This window comes from Armigeres subalbatus, chromosome 2 (assembly GCF_024139115.2).
Source record: "Armigeres subalbatus isolate Guangzhou_Male chromosome 2, GZ_Asu_2, whole genome shotgun sequence".
In the NCBI taxonomy this organism is placed as follows: Eukaryota; Metazoa; Arthropoda; class Insecta; order Diptera; family Culicidae; genus Armigeres; species Armigeres subalbatus.
In genome coordinates, this window is record NC_085140.1 from 22849506 (window position 1) to 22876415 (window position 26910).

The 26910-nt window shown below is 38.8% G+C and overlaps 1 protein-coding gene across 13 annotated transcripts in view; it reads left to right on the plus strand.

Annotated features, from left to right (window-relative positions):
- LOC134218211 (myocyte-specific enhancer factor 2) overlaps positions 1–19056 on the plus strand; it is a 289827-nt gene extending 270771 nt beyond the window's left edge. For 10 of the 13 annotated variants that reach the window (XM_062697118.1, XM_062697130.1, XM_062697122.1 and 7 more), the window contains 4 exons: positions 694–818; positions 893–1107; positions 1311–1684; positions 15258–19056. In XM_062697118.1, coding sequence (XP_062553102.1) covers positions 694–818; positions 893–1107; positions 1311–1684; positions 15258–15418 — 875 coding nt within the window. In that variant the 3' untranslated portion in view covers positions 15419–19056. The remainder of the gene's footprint in view (positions 1–693; positions 819–892; positions 1108–1310; positions 1685–15257) is intronic. The other 3 variants (XM_062697129.1, XM_062697126.1, XM_062697127.1) reach the window with 3 other exon arrangements.
- The last annotated feature ends 7854 nt before the right edge of the window (positions 19057–26910 follow it).

Genomic DNA, 26910 nt, shown 5'->3' on the forward strand with positions numbered 1-26910 from the left:
GAACTCCTGAAGGAACTCCCAGAGGAATTCCTCGAGAAACTCTTGGAGGAATTCCTGGAGAAACTTTCAGAGGAATTCCTGGAGGAACTTCCTGAGGAATTTCTGGAGGAGCTTCCGGAGGAATTCCTGGAAGAACTCGCGACCTTTATTTTTACTCTCCCACACAAAATCCCAAGCAAACATCTGTTGGTTCTCTGTGCAAGAACAGCTGATCTGGTCATAATGGAGTTGGAACTACGGGCAATCAATCAAGCCGAAGCTCAAGTTCTGAAATTAAATTTCTCTAAGCGACAAGTATTTGACTGAACACATTGTTGGAGCGACAGTTTTTTATGGGCGTATTATTCGAAGCGACGGGTTCCCGTTTGAGTTGGACAAAGCGACAGGTTCTCGAAGTGTTTTATTGGTTCACTCCTACCGAGTGACTCACATTCGTTTCTTTCATTGTGCACTTTTTTGATTCACGGAGTAGCGATTAATATTTTTGGATGAATTATGTTGCTATATACGTCAGCTACGCGTTCTAATTGGTAACCAGCTACTCAACTAGCTGTTTAGTCAACAGTTTTGCTTGCCACTAACTCACTTACTCACCAAAGCATACCTAATACGTTTGCTGTGTGCGTGTGCAGCCTCCGCAAAAGAAATGCATCCTAATTTCAAATTTCCACCCTTCATATCCCTACTATGTAGTGCAACATCAAGCGATCAAGCAAGGTTCCCCGGGGAGTGCGAACTCAAGGTCATCCAACCTCCGGGTAGTGATACCAACGCCAATGAACCCCACCATCAATACCGACGATCTTTCCTACGTGGAGGTAAGCTCAATTCCCACCGAATCATAATCCATCAATTTTTTTAAGAAACTGATGATAAAAATCTCAAATTCCAGCAACACAGCCGCCAACAGACGTCCAACCTGAACACCCCGGTGGTGGCGCTCCAAACGCCCATACCGGGCCTGTCGAACTACACCACAACGCTCGGTTCGTTCGGAGCGCAGGACTTCTCGATCAATTCCGACCTGAGTATGATTGCCTCGTGGGGTGCGGCGGCCAGTAATGCCCACGCGCAAAACGCCATGAACTCCCTCGGACAGCACTCGAGGTAGATAGTAGACCCCGTAGTATAGACACTAGACATTTCGCTTCTTAATTTCGTTTCCGATCTAACCCTACCCCAGAATCCGTCCATTCCCCGCATCCCGCTGAACGCTCAATATTTGCATTATCTCTTCCTCTCTCTTTAGATTCCTTGATTTTCTTTCGGTAGTTGGTGTCAACATTAAATTTTGCCTCAAACTTACTCAGAATCTTTTTCAGCAGCGGTCTGCCACACCTGGCGGTGCCGAACAGTACGCCTCCGCCGTCGACCTCGCCGCTGTCGGTGAAGATCAAGGCCGAACCGATTTCGCCCCCTCGGGAGCACCAATCGTCCTCGCACCACCACCACCACAGTAATCTGAGCGGATCCGGTGCGGGTGGGGGCGGGGGTGGTCCCGGTGGTAGTGGCGGCGGCGGCGGTTCAAACGGTCAACAGAACAGCAATCAGCTCACGGTGACATCGATGGCCCAGGTGGGAGGTCACAGCAATTCCCAGTCGGTGGCGCTCGGTAGCAGTTTGAACCATTCGCATCTGATACATTCGAGGCCGTCCTCGACGGGGCACCTAACGCCGACGCCAGGTGAGTTTTGTTGTTGTTTGTGTGGACTTGAAATTGAAACTTGGAATTTGAATTATAGTTTTTGGTTTTTGATTAATGATTGTTTTGAATTGATTTTTTCCTATGCGTTTTCCTGTTTTTGTGCTTTGATAATTGATAATTTTCATGATTTTTCTGTATTTAACAAAGATTATTTCTTAATTGTTTGAAAAGTGGCTTGTTCCGCTGTTTTTTTTTAAATTTAATTTAAGACTCTTTAAATAGATATTAAGTCTGGATGATTTCTGACACATACAGAGTTTGTTAGTTATTGTATATTGTAGGTCACTTTGTAACTTAATTGCACTTGTTTCGAATATTCGTTGGTTTCTTCCGGTGGTTGAATTTTCATTTTCCTAGATCTGCAGGTAATTTTGGAGAGCTTTCATGATGCTTGATAATTTCCGCTCATGCAGAATGTTGAGTATTTTGTTGACCTCCTGATTCTCGATGTAGGAGGAAAGACGACTTTGGCAGGTCTTGTTCTATTATTATCAGGGGTGTTTTTGTAGACCAAATTTTATGAAATTTGGCCACAATATTCTTTGATATCCAAAGAATGTTTAGGCCAAATTTGAGCATAATCAGTCATAAAAAACCCTCCTGCCAATAATAGAACAAAACCTGCCAAAGCCGTCATTCCCCCTACATATTACCGTTGATAACCTTCGAGTCATATAGAATTTATCAGCGCAATTTATTTGAAAAAGTTTAGAACTTTCTTTGCTTGGTCACTGTCATCGACTAATGCCTCTTTAACCTTCAGTATGTGCTCAAAAAAACTTACGTTGTCTGTGCTCTGGGGTCAAATTAACCCCAAATTGAATTTTGGGGCTGTTTCGAAAGATAATTTAATCATCTTTCAGGTAGTTACCAAAGATTGACTATTGGTGGGCGGGTACATCGCGGGGAGGGGTTTTAGTGAACTAGGGTACAAAAACAGTATTTTTTCATGATTATTTGGCTCATATCCGAAAATCCTACCCATTTTGAACTGCACCTTTCTTAAAAAGGTTATGCAGGAAGGCATGTGCTTTCGCATGAGGCGTTGATAAGTTTAGAACTCGGCCACCAGGTGGTGGTATATTTGAATTCATTATTTTAGACTACTCAAGATATTCCGATATATATATAGAATTCTTCTCAGTGTTAATTTTCTTATCGCACAAATTTAAAAATTGGAAGAAGTGTGCATTATATTGAGCACCGCTTTGTAGTGCTAGACATTCTGAACAGTGTTGCCGCATACAACTTGGGTGTAGGTATGAGGGATCTCAAGCTAAAGCAATATTTCATATATGCAAGAATATTGCAAGTACACTAGCGAAGCATATTTGTAAATTTTCTAATTATTTATTCCGTCACATGACAGTTCATTCCTACCAGACGAACTTTGTTAAAGACGTCATCTTTATAAATTTCAAGATAAGAATATTTACAATGAGGAAAATTTCATATACATATCGGAATTACTTGAGTAGTCTAACATAATGAATTCAAATATACCGCTACCTAGCGACCAAGCTCTAAACTAATCAATGCCTCATGTCAAAGCACACGCCTTCCTGCACCTTTTTGAAAAGGTGCAGTTCAAAATGGGTAGGATTTTCAGATATAAGTAAAATAAGCATAAAAAATCACTGTTTTGTACCATTTTTCACAAAAACCCCTCCCCCGCGAGTACCCGCCCACCTATAGTCAATATTTGGTAATGACCTGAAAGATGATTAAATTATCTTTCGAAACAGCCCCAAAAATCCAAAATTGGCCGAACATTAAAAAAGTTATAGCAATTTCAACAGACAACGTAAGTTTTTTGAAAAAAGTACACTGTAGCGCATATTTTCAAGATTTTTCAAACAAATTTGCACCTAGGAGACAGATCTCGGCGAGTTTTACCAAACTACCAAAAATTAGGAGAATCGGTTGAAAACTAAAAAAATGGCAGCCACTCAAAGTGGCCTGGGGTCATATTGACCCCAGAGCACAGACAAAAGGTTAATGTTCGTTTGGAGTCCAATTTTTTTACGTGCGGCATCGTATCCTGGGAAATTGACTATATATGTTTGATAGTTGGCATTTGGTCGCATTTTGAGCATTTTGGTAGGTCTGTTTTTTTCCAGAATATATGTGTGAATTAGTTGTGTGTGGCCTATTCGTAACCTAGTAAGTATGATGTCGTCTCTGCGATTTCTTGTGAATACCTCCCTGTATGGAATAATTGTGTTTTTGCATTCCCTTAGTTTGTTGTCTCTGGTAGATTTAGATTCCATTTCCCATTTTTTGGTCATATTGGATTTGATGATCGTTTTTATTTCTTTCTGATCCACTACTTCATGCGTGACAGTGTTCAATTTTAGGGCCTGCTTGGCTTCCTTGTCAGCTTTTTCGTTTCCAGGAAGGCCTATGTGATTTAAAATCCAGCAGAAAGTTATGAATGTTCCATTTATTATCAAGTCGTTATACAAATTGATGATTTTATCCTTAAGAATGGATTTTATCTTCTTTTTTTTTCGAGGCTGTTGATCACACTTAAAGAATCAGTGCATTTTATGTATGAACCTACTCTCTCTTGGTTAGATATCCAGCGTATGGCTTCTATTATTGCCATGCTTTCGACACTGTAAATGCTTATTTGGTTATTTAGTTCTTTTACGTATTATGTTTCCGTCTACGATAACACTAAGCCCCGTTCTGGAATCAGTTTTTGATCCATCGGTATAGGTTTCAGAGTGGAATCTATATTTAGTGTGAAGTCGTTGCGCAAATAATTTCCTCAGCTCGATACTATTCTTCCCATTTTTGCGCTCAGGATGGTATTATCCACTATTATCTTTATTCTTTCCCATGGTGCACTGGTCAGAGTGTAGAAAGGTCTAGTTGCCGGGAGGTTGGCTTCAATGTCTTCAACGATATTGCTGCTTCTGGATCTTATTGAATTCGGTTCAATTGTTAGTCTGGTTCCATAATTCTCTTAAACTGTTGCTGCAAACTTCTTCTGTTTCTTCGTTAGATATTGATGAAGTTACCGGTGCTGCATATAGCATTTTTCAAGTAAAGTTGCTTTGTAAAATTTTATGAGTGTTTGACTATCTCCACCCCAAGATCTGGAAGCGATGAATCTGAGAAACTGGATTCTTTGGATACATATTGCTTTCAGCTCTTCTATATGCGTCTTATAGGCGAGATGTTGATCTAGCGTTACCCATAGGTATTTGTGACTAGATTTTTCAAGAATAGTTTGGCAGATTTTTTAAATCTTCGGCTGTTTTGCTTTCTAGATCTGAAATTCTTGAACACTACTGTTGCGCATTTTTCTGTTGATATTTTGAAGCCGGTGCGTTGTTCACATGTTTCAACCTATTTGAGCGCTGACTGGAGAATGCTCGAGCATATTGTGTCAATTGCAATTAGGAATAGAGTGACGCTTAGCCTTGGCATAGGCCGTTCTTCATTACAGTTTCTTTGGAGAGCGTACCGTTTGCTTTAAATCTGAAAGTTCTTTTTCCAGCATTTTTGCAATGTACTTGGTAAGGTTTCCACCAATTTTCCATTCGCTGATCCTGTTCAATATCAGCCTACGCCAGGTTGTATCGTATGCCTTTTTGACGTCCAGGAAAATCGCCTGTGCTAGGAGTTTTTCATGCATTGCTTCTTGGCCTGTGGTGTCAAATAAAGCTAGATAATCTGTGGTGTTTTTATCCTTTTTGGAAAGTAAACTGGTAGTAATTATAAGCTTCCGTTTTTCAATTATGTGCATAAGACGATTATTAATCATTATCTAAAAATCTTTCCGAGACAGCTATTCGAATAGATTGGCCTGTAGTTCCATGGACAGTTTCTTTCTCCTTTTCCCTTGTACATGGGAACTACTATTGATTTAGTCCAGATTTCTGGATAAATTGAACTTTCCTATAGTCCGTTATAAGTTTTGAGAAGAAGATTTTTGTATTCTATTGGGAGGTTGGTAATCATGGCATAATGGATTCCGTCTGGACTACAGGAGGATCCTTTCACTGCCGTAATCTGAAAAAGTGACGTATACGCCATTTTCCAAAAATAGTGTTAACGAGTGCTACTCATCGAGCTCTTTAACAGAAAATGGAAAACATGCATGTTGTAAAATGGCTGTTACGTCACTTTTCCAGATTACGGCAGTTCAGTCCTTCCATCGCTTCTTCCAACTCATTTTTGGAAAATACCGTATTCGTATTATATTCAGGTCTGTCGTCCTGGTTGATTGTTAGCGGAGATTTTTCGTGTTTTTAAATGTCCTAAATGCGTTTGTATATTTTTTGTCACTGGATATTTGTCCGGCTACTAAGCAAGACCATGCTGAGGGTGGCTGGGTTCGATTCCCGGTGCCGGTCTAGACAATTTTCGGATTGGAAATTGTCTCGACTTCCCTGGGCATAAAAGTGTCATCGTGTTAGCCTCATGATATACGAATGCAAAAATGGTAACCTGGCTTAGAAACCTCGCAGTTAATAACTGTGGAAGTGCTTAATGAACACTAAGCTGCGAGGCGGCTCTGTCCCAGTGTGGGGATGTAATGCCAATAATAAGAATATAAGGCAGGCTATCAACTATGCTCTTGTATGCTTTAACTTTGCTGTAGTTGTTCTACAACTCTTTTGCTGGTGTAATGCACGTTAAATTTTTGAACAAAGTCATCCCATGATTTCTTTTTTGCCTTGTCATGATAATCACTTGTGCTTTGATATTCGATTCCCGGAAGTCTTGTGTATGATTGGGATTAGGGATACTCTTTTACTTCTTTGCAAAATTCTCGCTTTCACTGCAAAAGCTACTTCATTATTCCACCAGGGTATTTGTTTTGCTCTGACAATCCCTTTCGTTTTTGGAATTGATTGTTCGGCTGCTTTTATTATCTGTCTTGTTATCAATTCTATCTGCTCGGTTACGTCATCTATGTAAGAGATTTCGATAGTGTTTCTGTATTTTGTCCGATTTGTGTCCGTACAACTTAAATAGATTTTCAAATTTACTGCAGTTTTCTTGAAGCTTTTCAATCTCCTTTTCCGCTAGCTTTCTTCGTTGTTTTTCTTTCTTGTATCCAGTAAGTAGTTAATCACACTTTTCCTGCATTTCTTGGTATTTTTTTCTATTTGAATCACTTTTTTCGTTTCCATAGACGGAACTTTTTAATTCTTCTTTGTATTGGTTTGATTGAGTCGAATTGCTTTTTCATTTTCTGCGTATGTTTTTCTTTCTTCCTTTAACTCGTAGATGTTTGCTACTAATGCTTTGTTCTCTTCAGTAAGCTTCTTTACTTCGCCATCAATAGAGGATTTCAACGTATTAGAATATGTTGTTTTACCCTCAGTTTCGACTATGTTCCTTGCTTCCCAGAATGATACGTTCCTGTCCACTTTCACTTTCGTTATCATTTTTTTCTCTCCAGGATTGGGCATCCTTTGGAGAAAGCGCCATGCTCACCGAAACAATTTACACATTTCATTGCATTAGTACATTATTCATGAAATTCTTCACCACACTTACTGCACTTTTTGTTACTATTGCAGTCCTTGCTTGTATATTCAAACTTAAGACACTTGAATCAACGAAATGGATTTGGATCCAATTGCCTGCTTTTGCAACACTAAGTAGCCAATTTTCACTTATTTCGGTGCGACCGTTCCTTTAACAACAAGCACTAAAATTCCGGTGGGAGATTTGTTGTCGACCAGGCCTTTGGTCATTTGCTTCACTTCTGTAATCCCTTGTTGGGCAACGAATTGTAGCGTGCGTACCATTTTTCAAATCGTGACAGAAAATTACTACTTTCCACGAGTTTAACGATCTGGGCTGGTACGCTTTTACTGTTATTCCCTTGGCAATTTTTTAAATTTTAGTCAAGTTTTAAGCTTGATTTTCATTTTTTACTGTGACAAAAATTTTAACAAATTTCAAGCCATTTGTAGCTTGAGCAAATTTTGTGTCTTTTACACTAGAAAAGTAATAAATAAATACACACATAGGGGAACTGTTCCATTTTCCATCTCACTGGATATATATTCATCTCATCGCAAAACAAAGAAATATAGCACCAATATCGTCGCTTTTTTTAGCTAACACGCGTGCACACTGCTGAAAAAAATCACAATAATAAGAAATAAATCAAATTCCGTTTCATTGCATTGTTTTTGATGGGATGGAAATAGGAGCTATGAGATGAAATGCTGAACCGTTTCCCTACAAGCTACAACACTTCAGTAAATACTAATAACTTTGTCGGTTAAACCCTAATCGTCTCGCGGCTTTTATCATAATATTCTGAATTCAATTCTCTACAATAACTTAATGAGTATCATACTGTCGTGAATCACATATCTGTCCCATATTTGCTGGATTTCCAATTCATATGGGACAAATATGCGATTCACGGCAGCATAGCTCTTCTTATAATAAATGGTTCCATATAACTGCAAATCACTGTTTTTCGATGTTTCTTTATATAAATTTCCAAAGAGTTTTATCGCCCAAACGTTGACCGATTATGCTGAAATGTGTTTTTGAGCCTCCTTTATGAAGAGGTTTCAATTACTTGTATGAAACAATTTGGTTTTTGTTTCACAGGTTTTTGGACTCCTATATAAATCTTTATAAACAGCATTTTCAGATAAGATGCCTCTGTGCGCATATTTCAACTTCTGAGATCTTCAAATATAGTAGAACTTTTTGAAGATGTTGAACTGATCAAATCGTTCCTAGAATATCCTTATTAAGTAAATGAATTTGTCAGGACCTATGAAGTATTCACATTCATCATTAGGTACACCATCGTGACAAATGCATTCTTTTTAATAGTACCTACGTCCATTGTTATTATTCTAAATGTCTCAGGGCAAAACAATCTGCTCTTTGATTTTACTCCATCTAAACGTTTTTATAGTCTTTTCTAAGTAAGTTCAAATAATACAGGGATATTTAAATTTTCTAAATGTCACGTCAAACTGCAAAAAAAAGTGCTTTTTTGACAGTTTGGCATGACATTTAAAAAAAAATCAAATATCCCTCTATTAGTTGAGTTTACTTCACAAAAACACTCTGGATTAAGAACATTTCACTTCTTCTGGGCATCAATGATTCTCGCAGATATTAACTCGGCAAAAAATTGATCACCTACCTTGAAAAACCGGTAAACCGAGATACGTTGTTAAGCGGAACAAGGCATTCGATGCATTTCAATGTTTCATCTCTAAAACAGGTTATGAGTTTTGTTGGCTGGTTTTTGTGCCCGACTTCACGCCCCACGTCGTTCAAATACAATTTGTGCCCTTGTCATAAGACGAGTTTATACAATCCCATTGAATTCCACCACTTAATTGGTGGAATTCAATGGGATTGTATAAACTCGTCTTATGACAAGTGAAGACATTCCACTAAAAAGCTCAAAATAATTTTCTTATACAATTTGTGTTTTTTCAACTTCTTTCTAGCAAGTCCATTATAAGCGCAATGAATCGTTTTCAATTTTCACAAATATTTAGAACGGAGTTGTCTCAAGCGATATAATGTAAGATCATCGCTGTTCTATTAGAATGCTTTCAATTCCATATAATCTCGTTCTGTTTTGTTGTATGGAAGATTTTTTTATATTTTTAATGCGTACTGAATTATGCAGTGCAGCTGCAGTTGCCTGTTTTAATAAGTTTTTCAAAAAATTATGGAAATTTTATAGCGACATGGCATGAATTCTTTTAATTTCAACATAACACTTAACCGAAAAAATTAAAACATGAAAAAAAAAGACAAAATCAAATCAGGCGCACACTTATTTTTTTGCCTTTCTCGTACAACGAAGTTGTACCGAAAGGCTATCATTTCACTCCAAAATCGAACTTTTTATAGAAGTCTCGGAGACCCATAATGTTATATGCCAATCGACTTAGCTCGTCGAGCTGAACAAATGTCTGTCTGTCCGTGTGCATGAGTGTGGATGTGTGTGTGTGTGCACAAGAAAACTGAAAAACATTAGCCATTTTTTTATATAGTAATGCTTAAGCGATTTTCTCGCAACAAGTTGCATTCGACAGGGTACAAACCCTAGTTGATCGCTATTGAATATAATCACAATCGGTCATTGCGTTAAAGATTTATGAAGAAAATGGTGTGTTGGTTGGTTGGTTGTTTGCCTTACAGCGTTTGCAAGAGTCGTAATGGGGAGGCGAATCCAGGAAGTGTGGGGATGGGATCACCACTCCCGACCCACTAAAACCAACTCCTTCCTCTCCAGTCATTCCCCGGCCCGCAATTAGGCAATACTTCGGGGATGACTATTGGGTATTGCGCCCTCTCCATGACGTACATGAGTGCACGTATGCGCCTCAACTCTCCGACACTCCCCATGCAACACATTTGCACAAGACACACTGGCACCACATGTGCCCCAACACTCACCTGCTTATGCCGCTTGAATGATTGCAAGAGGACCAATAGGTACCCTGCAGGGGGTACCCATGCCGCCATCTCACAACATGGACAGTCCTCACTCAGTATGGTGTTCACCCCGTCCTGCAACAGGGTAGCACCTGTCTACCAAGCCGGAGGCGACCCTAGGTTGGTGGCTCCTATGGCGCTCCTACCTCAGCTACGAGGCAGACCCTTTCATGTCAACCCCCTGACAGCATCAACCCCTGACACTTCTGCCAGTCGTAGCGAGACTTTCGTGTACCCTACTTCTGAGGTGCAGCACAGGTATCTGCCCCTGACACTCCTGCCAGGCCTCACCAGACTTTAGTCATTCTAACACTACCGACCATGCGTACCATGCGAGTCTTACTTGTGTGCTCACCCATACACTCGGTCCCTCACTATGTGGGGGTATTACGAGTAACGCACTTTCGCTTGCACCACATGTGCACCACTTGGGGGTGTGAGGGTCCCACCCAGTGCCACCCGCTTGCCGCCGAAGCAGCCCTCACTCTGTGGAACCTTTACAAACTCCGTTAATGACCTGGCTAATTGTTTCACCCCCAGGTCATTCAACCCTTTGGGTCTCCTGACTCCTTGGGATTCGGGGCTAGGGACGCCATATTGTCAGCTTCAGTGTTGTACCGAGCCTGACGATATGGCCGGATTTACACCGTTACACACTACTTCCAAGTATCCATATCCCAACGTAACAGGGTCCATGCCATGGGTTCAGTGACAACAAAACGAATGATTGCGCACTGTATGCCAGCTTGCCTATCTATCAGGCGCTCGTCCGATTGAATAGCTATTGTAACATGTGGTAACATGATTGGTTGGTAATTATCGTAACGCTGGCAGCATGTATACTCCACACTGTTAAAAAAGTTTACACACAAAAGGCTTTGAAGTATGCTTTTTTGACTATAAAGTATTCAATTATAACTTCAAAGTACGCTCTTTCGTGGGAGAATGCGACTACGCACAAAAAGGAATAAATATTATGCACAATTATGACTAACATTTATGCTTAAAAACAGGAAAAGTGTGTGAAACTTTTTTGTGTGTATCAAATTTTACTCCTTTTGTGGATAGTCCCATTCTCCCGCAAAAGAGCATATTTCTGCCCAAAAGAGCATACTTTCAACTGTGCGTGCAGAGACCTTGATATTAATTAATCTTGATATTAATTAATCCATTAATCTAAATCAGTCATTGATCTGAACGAAACTCAATAGCGTTCAATAATAACATATATTTTGCCTTATGGCTCCCCAATTTTGTAAACCTAATCTTGTTTAATACCTTAAAAATGAGTGAAATTTATATGGTAGTAAATTTCAGAATTTGCACACATACGCACACATACATGCATATAACTGGTCTATTAGTGTCTCAAAACATGCTCACATTTGCTATCTAGCTTCCACTGAAGAAATTTTTGAAATCTCTTCAAATTTTTACGTTTTCGCTTTTCTGAGAAAGTTTTGTGGTACATGCTTCTATCTGTTACTCAATTTTGTGTGTGTCTTTATTAAGGAGTATTTCAGCTCTAGGCTGGCTCGTCTCCGGCTGTTACTCAATAAAAATCAATTGTTTCTTTGAAAAAAAATCAGAAAAGTTAGCATATTTTCATATCATATCATTTGTTGTAATTATATTTTCAATATTAAAATGAATTTGTTTCAATTCCCATACATTTTAATTCATAATTCAAGAGGTTTATTAATATATTAATACACAACATGTCTACGTAACGCATACAAAGTGAAATTATAGACACTTTCGAAGGAAGGGTAAGAAAATAGTTGTACACAACGTGGACCAGCATACGATATTCAATCTCATGCGATTTTACACTGCCACATTGGAATAAAAAAAAGATACTAGTGGTAATAATTAATATCTTTTCATCTTAAAGAAATGTTCGTCATCAATAATGTCTCGTGCTTGATTCGAGAAATCGTTTACTATTCAGAAAAGTTCTCACTCGCCGTATAAGCAGGTAACAATTATGAAAAAGATTGGGTGGGTTGGTTTAACCCCAACTTCCTCCCTCGCGGCTACGTCACTTGAAACATGTATTACTTTCTGGATAAAAGATTACTCCAAAATCAGGTTGTTCGAATAAATTATACTTTTTCTGTTCAACTAGCGGCCAATGCACGATGGGCTACGCCGGGAAATTAGGAGGAATGTTTTCCTTCTAAAAGATTATATTTTGGGAACAAAGTATCTTCAGCAAAGTCAAGGCTTATTATTTAAGTTTGTTGCAATAGGGTGGTTCCACTACATTTTGAGATGAAAATTTCAATTTCAATATTTCTTATTTTAGCATTGTACGATATAGGAAGATGTTCCTTATTTAATTTTGAAGAAACCATTGTTGTAAGTCATTTGTATTATTTGTTATGATAATTTCAAAAAAATAATGTTAGGGTGACCCTAGAAAATCAATATTTTGATTGTATCTGTATACTTTCCCAAAGAACTTTTTTGAAGCCTCTAACTATTTTTAAAACCAAAAACAAAAATCGAAAAGTGCTGTTTTTTTAGATTGGCCCGATTTTGAACGAACATTGGTGAATTTTTCAGTCCAGTTGGGAAAGTTGACCTTAAATATGCCAAAGAATCGATTGAGCGAATAAAATTTTGACGAGAAAGGTCAATTAAAGCCGCTAGAAGCAAAAATGTAAAAAAATACGTTTTCCGATACTAAACTCCATATAAATTTGAACCGCGATGTGAAAATTGAGGACGCAACCAATCGAGCCCATATTTTGCACAGTTGATTGGGGTTCCAAAACGATTCAGAAAAACCTTGATCTCACTTGATTGGATGAAGTTTCCCAAGTAACAATCGCAATGCTTCGAAGATTTATGTTAGTTTTATAGAGGTTTTAATACGGCATGTAGAAATGCTTAAAGTTTTATTCTGGTTGAATATAGCTGTCATTTAATTTGATCCGCAAAAGTACTTGAGAACAACGTTTTGAATTCCAATATAAAAACACAGCTCTTTAGGTTTTATAATGCTCCTATGTTCCTCCTCAGAGCTAAAAAATGTAACTGACATAAAACCAGCAGTTAAGTTATATGTTGGTTTTTATCAAGACTTATAAAAGCTGCCAAGCTTCGTAGAGTCCTGTCTCAAACACACATTTAACCTTTAATCTTGAAGAAGATCTGCATAGGAATACGAAGCTTTAAACTACCATAATATGGTATAGTATACTATGGATATAAACCAAACTTCAAATTCAGCACAAATTGTTTGACCCACGGAAGTCTTTTCATTTCGATTTAAGTCAAAAATGAAAAAAAAAATATTACCAGTTTTTTCTATGTAGTGAATTATGTAGGGGACACATCTCTATCTCACTCACTGAACACATTCATCTTATCGGGAAGCAAAGAAATATGGCACCAATTTCGTCACTTTTTGTCAACATGCGTACTCCTGCTGAAAAAAAAATCACAAATCAAATACCTTTTAATTGCTCTGCTTTTAATGGGATGAACATCGGAGCCATGAGATGAAATCCAGGAGCAGTTCCCTTATATATTTAGGTCGTCGAACTGTTCAAACAACATTTGCTGATGAGGGGAATGAACATATGTATTTAATTCATACATGCTTTGCTAATTTAACACGAGTAAAACACTTTTATGGTACAAAATGTACCATTTAACAATTGTCACTATATGCTATTTAATTGAAATACTTACTTTTAAAAGTACTTGCATGCGACGCCGAGGGCAGAAAAAGTTTGTTTATGATTTTTTTATATCTGTCTACGTTGTCATGTTGTCATCATATATAAAACTACCAAGCTTTTAGTTTGACCAAGATAAAACTTGCTAGTCGTAACATGGTCTTGAGGAAGGCAAAGATAAAACCTCTAGTTGTTTGAAATACCAAGATAGGGCCAGTTCAGGAGTAATGGTTATATAGAGGCATATTTTATGCCATCATAGTTTTATTCGAAAAAATGTCGCCGATAAAAAAAATAATGAATTTCATAATCGAAATATCATGCATATTTAGGTTTCACCTTTTAAACGGTAAAATTGGCCATCCTAATAACTTTTAAGAATAATGATTTGATTATTTGATCAAACAAAGTGCTTGTTTATTGAAATTATTTTGAAAGTATTTGACTAAGGCAATTAATTAAACTTGAAAAATTCTATATAATAACTGATTAACGAAGGGCATTGTTAAAATACTGATTATTTATCATGGTTCCACCATGAAAAATCCCTGGCATGCCTTCAAACATGCATAGAACACTAAAAGCCAGAAGTGAACCTTTATTGAACATGGCTGATAATAATTCCGATATTTTTGTTGTTGACATGTAATCCATGCATTGCCGGAAGAAAAACATATTTTTATTCGAGTACAAACAATAAACAAATAATCAACCTGAGAGTTGACAACTGCCTAATTATCGGCTTATTTGTTGTACCATAGTCATGAAGTTGTTGTATCATGGTTATATAGTGGTTCTCAAAACCACAAAGTCTGGAGGAGGTTTTATGTTGCATGTGTTATGTGAGACTTGAAGTATATTATAAAACCGTTGGTTCTGAACTGGAACGCATATCAGGTTTTAATGATTGCAATAAAACTGGGCCAACTGGCTGTAACATGGTTATATAGAAATCTACAGTAAGTTGTGGAAACTGCGTGGACTGCATGGAAGGTTTTGAGATTAGGTTTTGAAGAACGCTATAAAACTATGATACAACCTCAATTGTTACTTGGGTTACGTTTTTCCATACAACTGCGCCCCACTCTATTGTATACCCAGTAATGAAGCTTCAGCTATGCTGCTGTAATCGCACATCTTTAGGTATCATATGGATAAAAAACGAAGCAAGGATGGAACAAGAATATGTAATTATAAGCAGTATGGTCAAAGACAAATTAGTCTTTAGTATGTTTTTTATGTAACTAATACGATGCTGAATAATTTGAATTAGTAGACTGGAATAAAACAATCCAATCCGAATTTCTAATGCAAATATTGTTCATGAAATTTAAGAATATGACAAGAACATTGTACTTCCCGATATCAGCCTCAATGAACAGACCAAATGAAAGTAATCCTAGGTTCACCTCTGTTTGCAGGCTCGGTCACACCCACAAACGCACCCTCACCTGTCGACATCAGACACATCGGCGGTGGCGGCCACTTACCCGACTACGACTCCCCAGTGGGTGCCAGCAGTGCTCATAAAAGACCCAGAATTTCCGAGGGTTGGGCCACATAGCCCTCAAAGGGCGGCGGCTCCAGCGGGGGAACCAGTGCACTAATGTCCAACGGTAGTCACCACCATCAACAGCAGCAGCAGCAGCAACAACAACAACAGCACTGCTCTTATCTGGACGACAATTCGAACCAGATTTTAATGGGTGGCAACAACAGTAGTGAGAACGAGTACAGTAGAAAGCTGCAACAGCAGCAGCAGCTGCGACCGTCCTCGTCGCAGCATCTCCATCCTTTCTATCATAGTGCGAGCGTCAATAGTAATAGCAACAGTAATCATAGTAGCGTCGGTGGTTATCCGAGCCAGTCCACATCCCCGTACAACAACAATAGCAGCAACCACAGTAACAATAGTGGCGGCGGCCATCACCACTCACCGTCGCCAGTTGGAGGGATGGGACATTTGCAGCAACACTATTGAAGGGTGGCGAAGTGTGATTCTCGGTTCACAAAGATCAGATGATTCTTATTCTGAAGAGATTTCTTTTCGACTTTTTAGTTTAAGTTGGTGGGAACTTGTATGCATGTGAAGCGAATACGTTTTATGTGTTTTTGTATGAATGTGATGTAAAGCGAAGGGTTGCAAAAGCGACAATTTTAACTTATTGTATATTATCATTTTTGTGCTTGTTAGGCACGCGAAAGAAAGTGGCTTGCTCTCCGATTGTAGATGACTTTTTTTGATCTTCAAAGCATGCATAATTTTATGCATTTATTAATTAAAACTTCAGAACAGGATTCTGTAATGTTAGGTACACAAAGTAGAAATGAGAAACGTAATTCGGTTTATTTTCAATATTATATATAGGTTTCAATTGGCTTCTAAAAAATCATATTTTATTTTAAGCTTTTCTTATTAAGGAATAATCATAAAAGATTATTCTAAAAATTCAGTGCAAGTTCGGAGCAAGATATCAATTTGTAATAAAATCACACATACAGCTCTTAATTGTAGCTGCACATGGCCTTCAATTTTGAGTCAACTCAAGTACCCGAAATCGACGTACGTGAGCCTTTACTGGAAAGTGGAAGGTAACACGTGTTTTGTATGGATTAATTAGTAAAAAATTGGCTTGAAGTGTTGTAACCCTTCAATTTTGTCTTACGTTTTTTTTTCATTTTCCAATAACTGTAACTGGTAATTAATTGAAGAATGCTTGTCATTTATATACATTCAGGATATAGTTTCACGTTAATCTCAACGATGGCAGACATAACTTTCAGTTTGATGTTTCAACCATTATATTGAACAAAATCAATCAAAATGCAATAAAATTCTGAAATTGATCACCGAAGTCATATTATGTTATATTATTGCTCACATGGGTTGAACAGAACCTGGTATTACCAACTGGCAATTTTATCGGTGAGATGCTAAAAATGTCGTGTTCTACAGTCGTAAGTCGGGCCACATTCTTTCGCCATTACCCAACAACATGTGTACATATAGGAAATCTCCTGAACTGGAAACAACATTTTCTTTTCAAAGCTCGCTTCGGGCATAATTACGTAATCGGTTTAGTTTTCATTTTTCGTTTGGATAAGTGCAATACTATTGATATGCAGTACAGCCTGGGACAACTCGCCCAGAAAGAGCCACATTTACAATAGGTGAAACGTACAATTCGATCAATCTATTTGTCGACATAAGATATTTAGGTGAAAGGGGTTGATCGACAAAGAATTTGGTGACGCTAAAATCAGTCATAAATGTAGCATATTTTTTATCGCAATGCGGTATAGAAAAGAGATAGAAAACCCAGAGGACGTACTGACGAAAGCCAAGGGGAACCGCAGGGAGTCCCGTTAATGGATGTGAATGTTGATGTTTCACAACAATAAGTGTTGCTGTGTTCTTTTAGGTTAAGCAAAACTCAGAAAAACAACAAAATGGCGTTGCAAACAGCAATTATGTCATTTGAAGATTACATTTGTGTATTACTTATCTGTTTACATGTGAGGTATGTTTGATGTATCAGAATACAAACAAATAAAAAACAAACAAAAACTAAGAAATCAGGTGCGTGTGTGAATGTTGTAAAGGTAATTTGTGTGCGTTTGAATAATTCTGCCACAGACTCGAAAGCAGTTGAAGGTTAAAAACCTGTCTGCTAAGGAACAAAACAAATATTGCACGTGTTATTCGTTCAAATCTGTCATGAATATTACCGATTCTAGTACGTCACCCGCGATTGATGGGTGCCAAGAGATAGTCATTATTTACAGTTACACAATACAGAGATAAAAAAAACAAATAAGGAGAGTTTCGTACTCACCCTTCCTATAACCTAACTCTACTCTAGTGCAAAGTAGCCTTTCAAAGTGCGACACAATCATTTCCCACTGGGATAAAAACATTAACACGAGAGGAAGAATGTGCGCGTCGACACGGGAAGTACTAGATTGTAATTTAGTGCGCCCGGCAACCGCGTCGATTGAGCAGAACGAGGAGAAAAATCAAGATGATACTCATAAGCTTAAAAAAGGAACCACAAGCTGGAACGGATAGAATCACGTTGCAGAGCGCCCTTTGAGCAAGTCCACATATCATTCGGGAAGATGAAACATTTCCGCGGCCGGTATTGCTATTCGCAGTCGCCACGCGGACTCGGTTGAAACACTCACTTATGTATAGTTGCTTGCGAGAGTGAGCGAGACGAGTGAATATTAGGTAAATTGGTTCAAACTGAGAATGGACCTAGGATGGACTAATAGGCTCTTAATAGCTAAACAACTGAAAGAACATTGAGGAAAAACTAGGTAAAACATAGTTTGTGTGCCATTAATAGGATTACGTACCAGAGGAGTAAATCATGTATATTTTTTAAACACAGAAAGAGACCAGTGACAGCAGAGTATGATAGCATTGATTTGGAAGAGATTTTTTTCTGTTTTCACCTTTTCACAACCTGCAGTACGATCTAGTACTGCAGAACAAAAACTGCTGTCTTATAGTTACTCTAATTTTATGCCTAGCTCCTGTACTTTGGAGAGAAAAGAATAGAACAGTTCAGCCTAGAATGCGATACAAACAAAACGTGCATGTATTGTTTATTTTTTTTTCGTTTCCACATCCTATGTTTTGTTTCTAGCTCTAGTACTGCGTAGCAAAAAATGAACTCACAAAATGAATAAAGTGAAGTAGAATGTAGCTGAACCACAACCACTCGTAATGGCAATGATATTTATTTCCGTTAATTATTTCAAATTTGTTTTGAGGTTTCATAAAGTTTCCGATTAAAGGTGGTGTGCTGAATTTAAATGAATTTAAATCCTAATATATTCGAGGAAAGAAAATCATAAAATTTCTGTATAATCTATAGGAGCAAGCGAGAGTAAAACTGCAAGCGTATTCTGGAATACAGGAGATAAGTAGAGAGAATGAAATCAACCCAGAGTTATCCAGGCCAAATATTAGCGAGTGAATAAACTAAACGAAGTTCTGTAAGCGGAAAATTACCAGCAGTGCTGCAGTGTAAGAAAGAGACGGCAGATCACATACACATATGTAGATGATATCGGTTTTTGCTCTTTCTGTTTTAATTTAGTGGATTAGTTGACTTCTAGTTTAAATTTCATTTTTCCAGTCATAGGTTTATAACGTCTTAGTTTGAAATAAAAGAAAAATGACTTTTACATTGATTTTGAGTTACGTTTTTGTTTCATTTATTACGTTTGATTTCGAAATCCCTTTGTTTCTTATTTAACCCTTGAAAGAAAATATTTAGTTTTGCCGTTATTTAATAGGCGGGTAGTTAGTTGCAAGTTAGTCACGTGGTTGGTACAAGATAGGGGTGAACCAATTGTAGCCATACTGAAACAAATAGATACTCACATATTTAATTATAGTAGTAAAAATCCATCCAGCAGAAGGGAACGCAACTGTAAAACATCTTCCTGCGTAGCAAAGTTCCGTAATTGATAGAATTTCCAATATTTAACTAACGTCACCAAAATGCTTCATTTCCAAGCATCGATCTGTCATCGATCACCGGCGGCACCAGCTATGGGAATCAGCGTTACACTGCTGGTGTACGTCTCGTGGTACCCCACCTCTAAATCCGCCTGTGTCATCGATTACAAAAAAAGTGATCTGCAGCTTCGAATTTCATAAACTAAAATAATTCACAATATACCACTTGGATGCCTATATTTTAACTAATCTGATCCTTATACAACCGAACTGGTGAAACTAACACAATACTGATAAACCTTTTTCTACTCGGAACTTGGTCGAATACTAACGAAGTGATCACGAAGCGATTAGCTGATAACACTAGATCTTTACCGGTAAAGTCCTGGAACTAATGGATTACTAAAATTGACCATTATCAAAGTGTCAACCTTCGGATGAGTATAGAGAAGTAACCAAAACTAACCAACCAAAATGGGTAATGGAACGTAAAAACACAAACAAAAATTAAGAAAATTATAAATGTTAATTATTACCTCCACTTTGTAGATGCCTTAAACACAGTGCCTATGTAAGTAATCAAGAGAAGAAAAAAAATTACCGATTGTACTACAATACCAACAAAGACAGAAATAACCGGAAGAAAGTGGACGAGACATGAACACAGAGATACAGAATGAAAACTAGCAAAATCTTACAGTTCAATTATTATTATTATTATAAATAATGTTGTGGGAATAATTAGCTACATTTTCGAAAGAAGCTATCTAATCAGATTGTTAATTACAAATGATCGTATTTGAATTACTGTTCAATATATAAAGTAAAGAAAGAATTTTCTACGAGAGGGTGTGATGAGTGACGGCTCATCTTATTCTGCTTGTAGAATAAGTTCAAACATCAAACTCTGAACAACACCGTACCGTATTTAAGTTTTAAATAGATATTTGCTTTTTCATGATTTTAATAGTTTTTCCAGTGGACCAGAGTTCATGTAATATGTAATCCCAAATATTCCAATCACATAGTTTAACAAGTTAAGTGGTGGAATTCAATGGGATTGTATTAACTCGTCTTATGACAAGTGAAGACATTCCACTAAAAAGCTCAAAATAATTTTCTTATAGTTTAAGGTGATTGTGCAATCAAGCCATGTGGTGAATTTTAAATTCACCACACGGCTTTCTACTCCTATTAGTCCTATTATCAAAAGTTCAAATCTAGTGTTATAATTTTCGTACAATGCTGAAATTAAAGTCGATTATTTAGCATAAGTAAGCAAACGTTCTACGGATGTTTCATCCCCATGGACGTTGTGCTTGTCATAATTCGTGCTCTTGAAAAATCACTAGAAAAAGCACGTGGTTTCCAAGATGGCCGATTTGTGGCTTTATTGTATAACCACCTTAACAAGAGAAACGCTGAAAAACATTGGACCAACATAGATATGGCTCAGGGAAGTACTGCCGAAGTTTGCAGCAATCGTGACATTCATCTACCAGACACCAGGAAGAAATCCCGAACATCACATGCGTTTCATCGTCGCGGTGCTGAGCTGGAGTATCTGTCGATTTTTTACTTTACCGGGATCACACTGAAGTCGAGCACTGCTGCCTCAAACCGATGCGATGGTAAAGGAAGGGAAGATGGCAGGGAAATAAGAGACGCAAACAAAGGAAATCAATTGGTGAGCATGTTCCAGTTATTCTCTATTTAATGTCAATTATGCAAAATTTAAAACTAAATACGCACAGGGCATCGTTTGCTGCTATTGCCGCGGATATTGTGGGAGTCCCAGGTATCCGGTTCACGCTTTAGTAGGCAGCGGTGGCTCTTCTCGGCCTTCTACTCCCTGAGTAGTTAGTGTGAATAAGGGCGTCCTTGCAATGTTTTGCTGCACCTGTTGTGAACATCTGGTACATCCCCATTCCCTGCACATTCTGAAGACACCTCCTTGCTTCAGAAGTGTTTCCTTTTTCAAGTACTAGTCTTCATAACAAAAAGGGCACCATCACAGAGCATGAGATTTGATCAAATTATTCGCAGTACTACTTATTCAACACTCCCAGCTGGGTGAGGGATAGAGGATGACATACACACACACACCACTTTAACAAGTTTTTTTTTATTTCCTCATTAACAGGCGAGAGTTCAACGATTTATGTGCCTCGCATGCGCAAGCGCACTATTAGTCGCTCGAAGTTATTTCCATCCCGCTCGTGTCCTTTCGCTGACAAAATAGAACGAACAGGAAACTTCGAGCGATTTCAACCTGCTCATTAGACAGCACAGCATTACATTCGTCTTCCACACCTGTACGATCCACATTGCTCAGCTGTGCACCTCTCCTTGTGCCGGCGGATCTTTGTCTAGAATCATTTTCACCGGACTACTAACCGAAATTCTGGCTATGCACCCGGCCTACTGCAGTCGTACGAACTTTGCGGTGTGAACGATCGATGGTTCTCCTTCCCCCCGTAACACTGGGTAGACACCTTTGCGTGGTGTGTTACGGTGTAAGATCTACCGCGGTCACATTGCCAGCTAAAGGCAAATCCTGACCCAACGAATACCTTCCGTGGTACTTATGAGGGTGTCGCTGAGCCAGGGGCATCTCGTTAAGTAAGTACTACACCAACACCTCCTTCCCCTCCCAAATTATAGTGAAGATGGGCGTGTCCAGGAGTAGTTTTCCTCATGCTGATTTTTATCTTAGATTGAAATCAAGGACAACACCCACCTTGATTTCTGACAGCAATCTGAATAAGGATTTCAGAATAAAAACATGAGTATCACTAGTGTCCAATCGTAGCGTAATTGGCAATAAAAGAGATGTTATCAGTTGAATGTCTTGACAAAACTTTAATTTCTTTATTATTTCAATATATTAGATTTTACACGTAATGAACACTTCGAGAGGTTGAGCTTATGAACCTTCATCTCTAATTAATTTTATAATAAAAATAATGATGTTGAATTTGCCAACAATTTTATATGGTTTAAAGAAATACTCCTACATTTAAGCCTATAAAAGGCATTGGCTTGGAACTGGGTGGTGCGGATAGAATCGATTTGGTTGTCAAACAGAAGCCAAAAATTTCTATTGTGCCGGAGCCAAACATTGAAGATTGTGGTTATGTTCGTTTTAGATCTTATATTGAAAAGTATTGTTATTATTTGGGGAAAAATAAAAATAAACTTAGTTTGAGTTTTGCATTCTTTGTAACAAATATATTCACTATACACCCAGGTTTTTTTTTACACGGTTGGAATTCATTAATTTCTCGGTTAACCTGAACTTTCACAGCTTTGTAAATACCCCCTGAATTTTCTTTGATTTTTTGTGAATTTTTTCGTGGGGTTAACTCATTGCTTTATTGACGCTGAAGGTCTTAAACGACCAAAACCAAACCGTGTAAAAAAAAATTTCGAGTTGATATTATTTAGTAGGAATGCAACTAAAAAGCACTCGTTACGAGATATCACGAGATTCAGCAGCTGATTGGAGCAGGAATGTATGTGAACTATCATAAAGGCATGTAGCGTATCGCGCATTTGTGCGCCTTCATGCAGCACGGAAAGAGAAATTCGAAGAGCGGGAAATGTTTGACAGCCGGAGAACTGCAAAATAATTCTGCTTATGGGATTGGTTTCAAAATATCCCGCTTCTCGATTGAGAGCTGAAAAGCGGCTTTATCCGCAGCACCCAGGTTTGGAATTACAAAAAGACTAAAATTTGATAATTTGATAAGACTAAATTTTGATAACTCTATATACAGTGAATGGAATTGGATAACCTAGATTGGAACTAGCGCCCTAATGGCAGCCTGGTTCGAAGTTAAGCAACGGGCTCTGAACCGATCTTTACTCTCACCAAAGCATTCGTGAAGTGCTTTGATACCGGTCAGACGGTGGAACTCAGATGTTCTTGTCCTGGGTGGGGTGTTCATGATCATTTGCAGGAATTTAATTTGCACCCGTTGCAGTTTGAGATGTTGGATTTTGGCGCAACTCTCCCAGACCGGCATGCCGTAATCGATCACAGGGAAAGTGATTTGCTTGTAGACTGCAAACCAATTTTTCAGGGACAATGACGACCGACGGTTGATCAAAGGGGTACAGTAAACGTTACACTTCTCGATCAAGAATGCTTAACAAAATTATAACAAGGCGAGTTATTTATTTCAGAAAAATATTGTAACGAAATGTGTTGTAAATTTTGCTGGTTAGTTGTTAAAATAACAAAAATTATATCAAAAATACCTCTAGCCGTAACATAATTAAAACAGAGGTTGATACCTTCATATCAACGTGATTACCTCCTATTTTTTTCCAATGTCTAGAAAAAATGTTGGCAATTATTTTGTGAAAATATTCATAACTAATGTTGTTATAATTTTGATATGAAATAAAACTGGCCGAAGACACACTTTTATTGAATATCTAATTATAACACACGTTGTTTTAAATAACAACAATTGATAGAATTGAGTTATAATTTTGTTATGCATTCCTGATCGGGTTCGTCACCGTCTTGTCAACCTGTTGGCGGAAAATGCTGTTGAGGGTCAAGGCAAGGTATTCGGCCCATTCCACAGTCGTGTCATTGTGAGGGTGATTTTACAGTCTCCAGGCAGAACAAGTTTAGGGGATTTAGAGTCGGAGGTGAACAGATTGAAAAGCAGGAGCCCGAAAATACTGCCCTGGTAGACGCCTGCGACGATGTTGTGCGCATTGAAACTCGTGATTTTAGATCCGGAATGTCCTTACCGACAGGTAATTGTTGATGATTTTTACCAGGTAGCTGTGAAGATTGTAGCGTTGTAGATTGTACACCAGGCCATCATGCCATACGTAGTCGAATGCCTTCTCAACATCGAGTAAGGCTATGGCAGACTTGTTCCGTCTGAGGACGTTGGTAACTCGGGTCAATTGGTGTACGGTTGATCGACCGCGTTGAAAACCAAACTGTTGCTCGAGCAAGATGTTGTGGTGTTCGGCAGACTCAAGTAATCGGCTGTGAATCGCCTTTTCAAACAGCTTGGATAACCCTGAGAGAAGGATAACTTTTCGGAGAGGAAGGATCCTTCCAAGGCTTCCGGATGTTTTCAGGTTTCATATGTTTTCGATGATTAGATATAGGCCGTCAATTTGCCAGCTGTGATCTTCAGCTCCCCGGAGAAGTCGTTGGGAATAAGATGGATATTGTCAGCATTCTCGTTAACGGCTGCTTTATGTGGGCTGGTGATGTTCTGCCCAAGATTGTGCAAGCTGACAAAGTGACGACTTATTTCGGCGACCTTCTGTGCAGGAGTTACCAAGCGATCTTTAGAGCCATTGCCAATGGGTTCAAAACTGGAATGGGTCGAGGCTTTTAGAATTTTGGTCAACTTCCAGAACGGCTTATTACAGTCTGGGACTGCACAGATCTTATTGGAAAAATCACTATTTTTGAGGTCCACCATTCTGGCCTGGATTGTAGCGGGTTTTGAGTGCAGGCAACCCAGAACATCGTTGCGAAAACGAATGAGATCTTTGGTGAGGATGTCAATGGTTAGGGTGTTGCTTACCTGACGAGCCTTCGGAACATGCTGCTCTCAGGCCACTGAGATTGCCCCTTCCAGGGTTGTTACGTCTACGCGGATTTCGCGGATTTCCATAACGATTTTAGGGTTTCGTGCGGATTTAGTTTTAGGCGGAAATTTAATAAATAATATTATTTAATGGCATGCATTACACTCTCAAGCATTCTTTAAACAAATGTTATGAAGAGAGATACGTCACTTGTTGTCATTTTTAATCCATTCTAAAATACGACGCACACAAACCATGTCTATTGAAGGACATAAACACCCATTTTTATCTTGTCAATTTCTTTGTAATTCCAAGATATTTGTCAGTTTTTTTTTTTAATCTTTCGTTTATTTGGAAGGCTCATTTGCCGTGAAGCGTTACGGAGCCGAAATCAAGTTTAACAATACATTTCTTGATTCTTATACATAGTGTTAGTTTTGGGGAACCGAAAGACTCGCGGTTTAGTCGAGGTTAGGGAATACAATAATACAGTAGGAAAGGAAAGGATTTTAGGGTGCTTAAGTAATTACGATGCTGATGTTCACAAAGTTGACATTTCTCGCATTTTTACATTTGTAACGGGACAAACAAACTTTTTTTGGGAGACAACGACGAGAGGAAAACATACGAAAGGGATTAACGACAGACATGGAAATGTACAACAAGAGGAAGACATTCGATATGGTACGACAGGTACGACATGGTACGACAGACAAGGGAATGGGCAGACAATGATTACAGTTTCACATCAGCAACTTTCAAAAATTGGTGGACCAGGGACATGTACTCAAGATCAAGGCCCGACAACACTTCCCTAATAGGCTTTGGTTGTTTTCCTCGAACCCGGAGATGTTCAGTTAGCGCAGATCTGGGGCCACGATGCTCCTCGCATGCCCACACGACATGATCGATGTCCTGATAATCCTCGCGGCAAACACAGAGATTTCCTTCCGAGAGCCCCACTCTGAAAAGATGGGCATTTAGAGTGTAGTGATTGGACATTAGACGACACATGGTTCGAATGAAGTCTCGTCCCATATTCAATTTTTTGAACCATGGACGCTTCGACACCTGCGGGCGAATTGAATACAGCCATCTACCCAACTCCCCATTTGTCCATTTCTGTTGCAAGCTGTTCAAGGTTTCCTGACAAACTAATGTGAAAAATTCATCGAAGGTGATTTTCCGATCGTAAATATCACCTTCCATAGCGCCCACCTTAGCCAAAGAGTCCGCTTTCTCATTTCCCGGGATCGAGCAATGAGAAGGGACCCAAGCCATGGTGATTGTGTAAGACCGTTGTGATAAGGCACTCAAAGCTTTCCGTATCCCATTCAGAAGATACGCTGAGTGCTTAACCGGTTTCATTGACCGAACAGCCTCCAAGGAACTTAGACTGTCGGTGAAGATGAAAAAGTGGTCAGGAGGTAGGGATGCGATTTGCTCGAGTGAATAGTGAATAGCTGCTAGCTCAGCAGTATACACGGAACAAGGCTCTCTGAGCTTAAAATAGGCGCTATGAAAAACGTTGAAAACACCGAAACCAGTGGAGTCGTCCATTTTTGACCCGTCTGTAAAAAAGCTTCTCTCCTCACTGGCGTGCCCGTATTTGCTTGCAAATAATGGAGGTATGACCTCCGCACACAGAAAGTCTGGTATTCCATGAACCTCCTGCTTCATGGACAGATCAAAAGTAACAGAGGAACTGTAAGAGTCTAAGAAGTTAGCACGATTGGTGTCCACCAAAGATGGGCTTACCTCCAGCGTTATGTACCAGTGGTAAATACTCATGAATCGAGATTGAGGGTTTTGTTCGAGCAGCTTCTCGAAGTTGTCAATGACCAATGGATTGAGAACCTCACAGCGGATGAGGAACCGGAGCGATAATTCCGCGAAACGATCTGTTAGTGGCAGTACTCCCGCAAGTACTTCTAAGCTCATCGTATGTGTCGAATTCATACATCCTAACGCGATACGAAGACAGCGGTACTGAATCCGTTGAAGCTTCA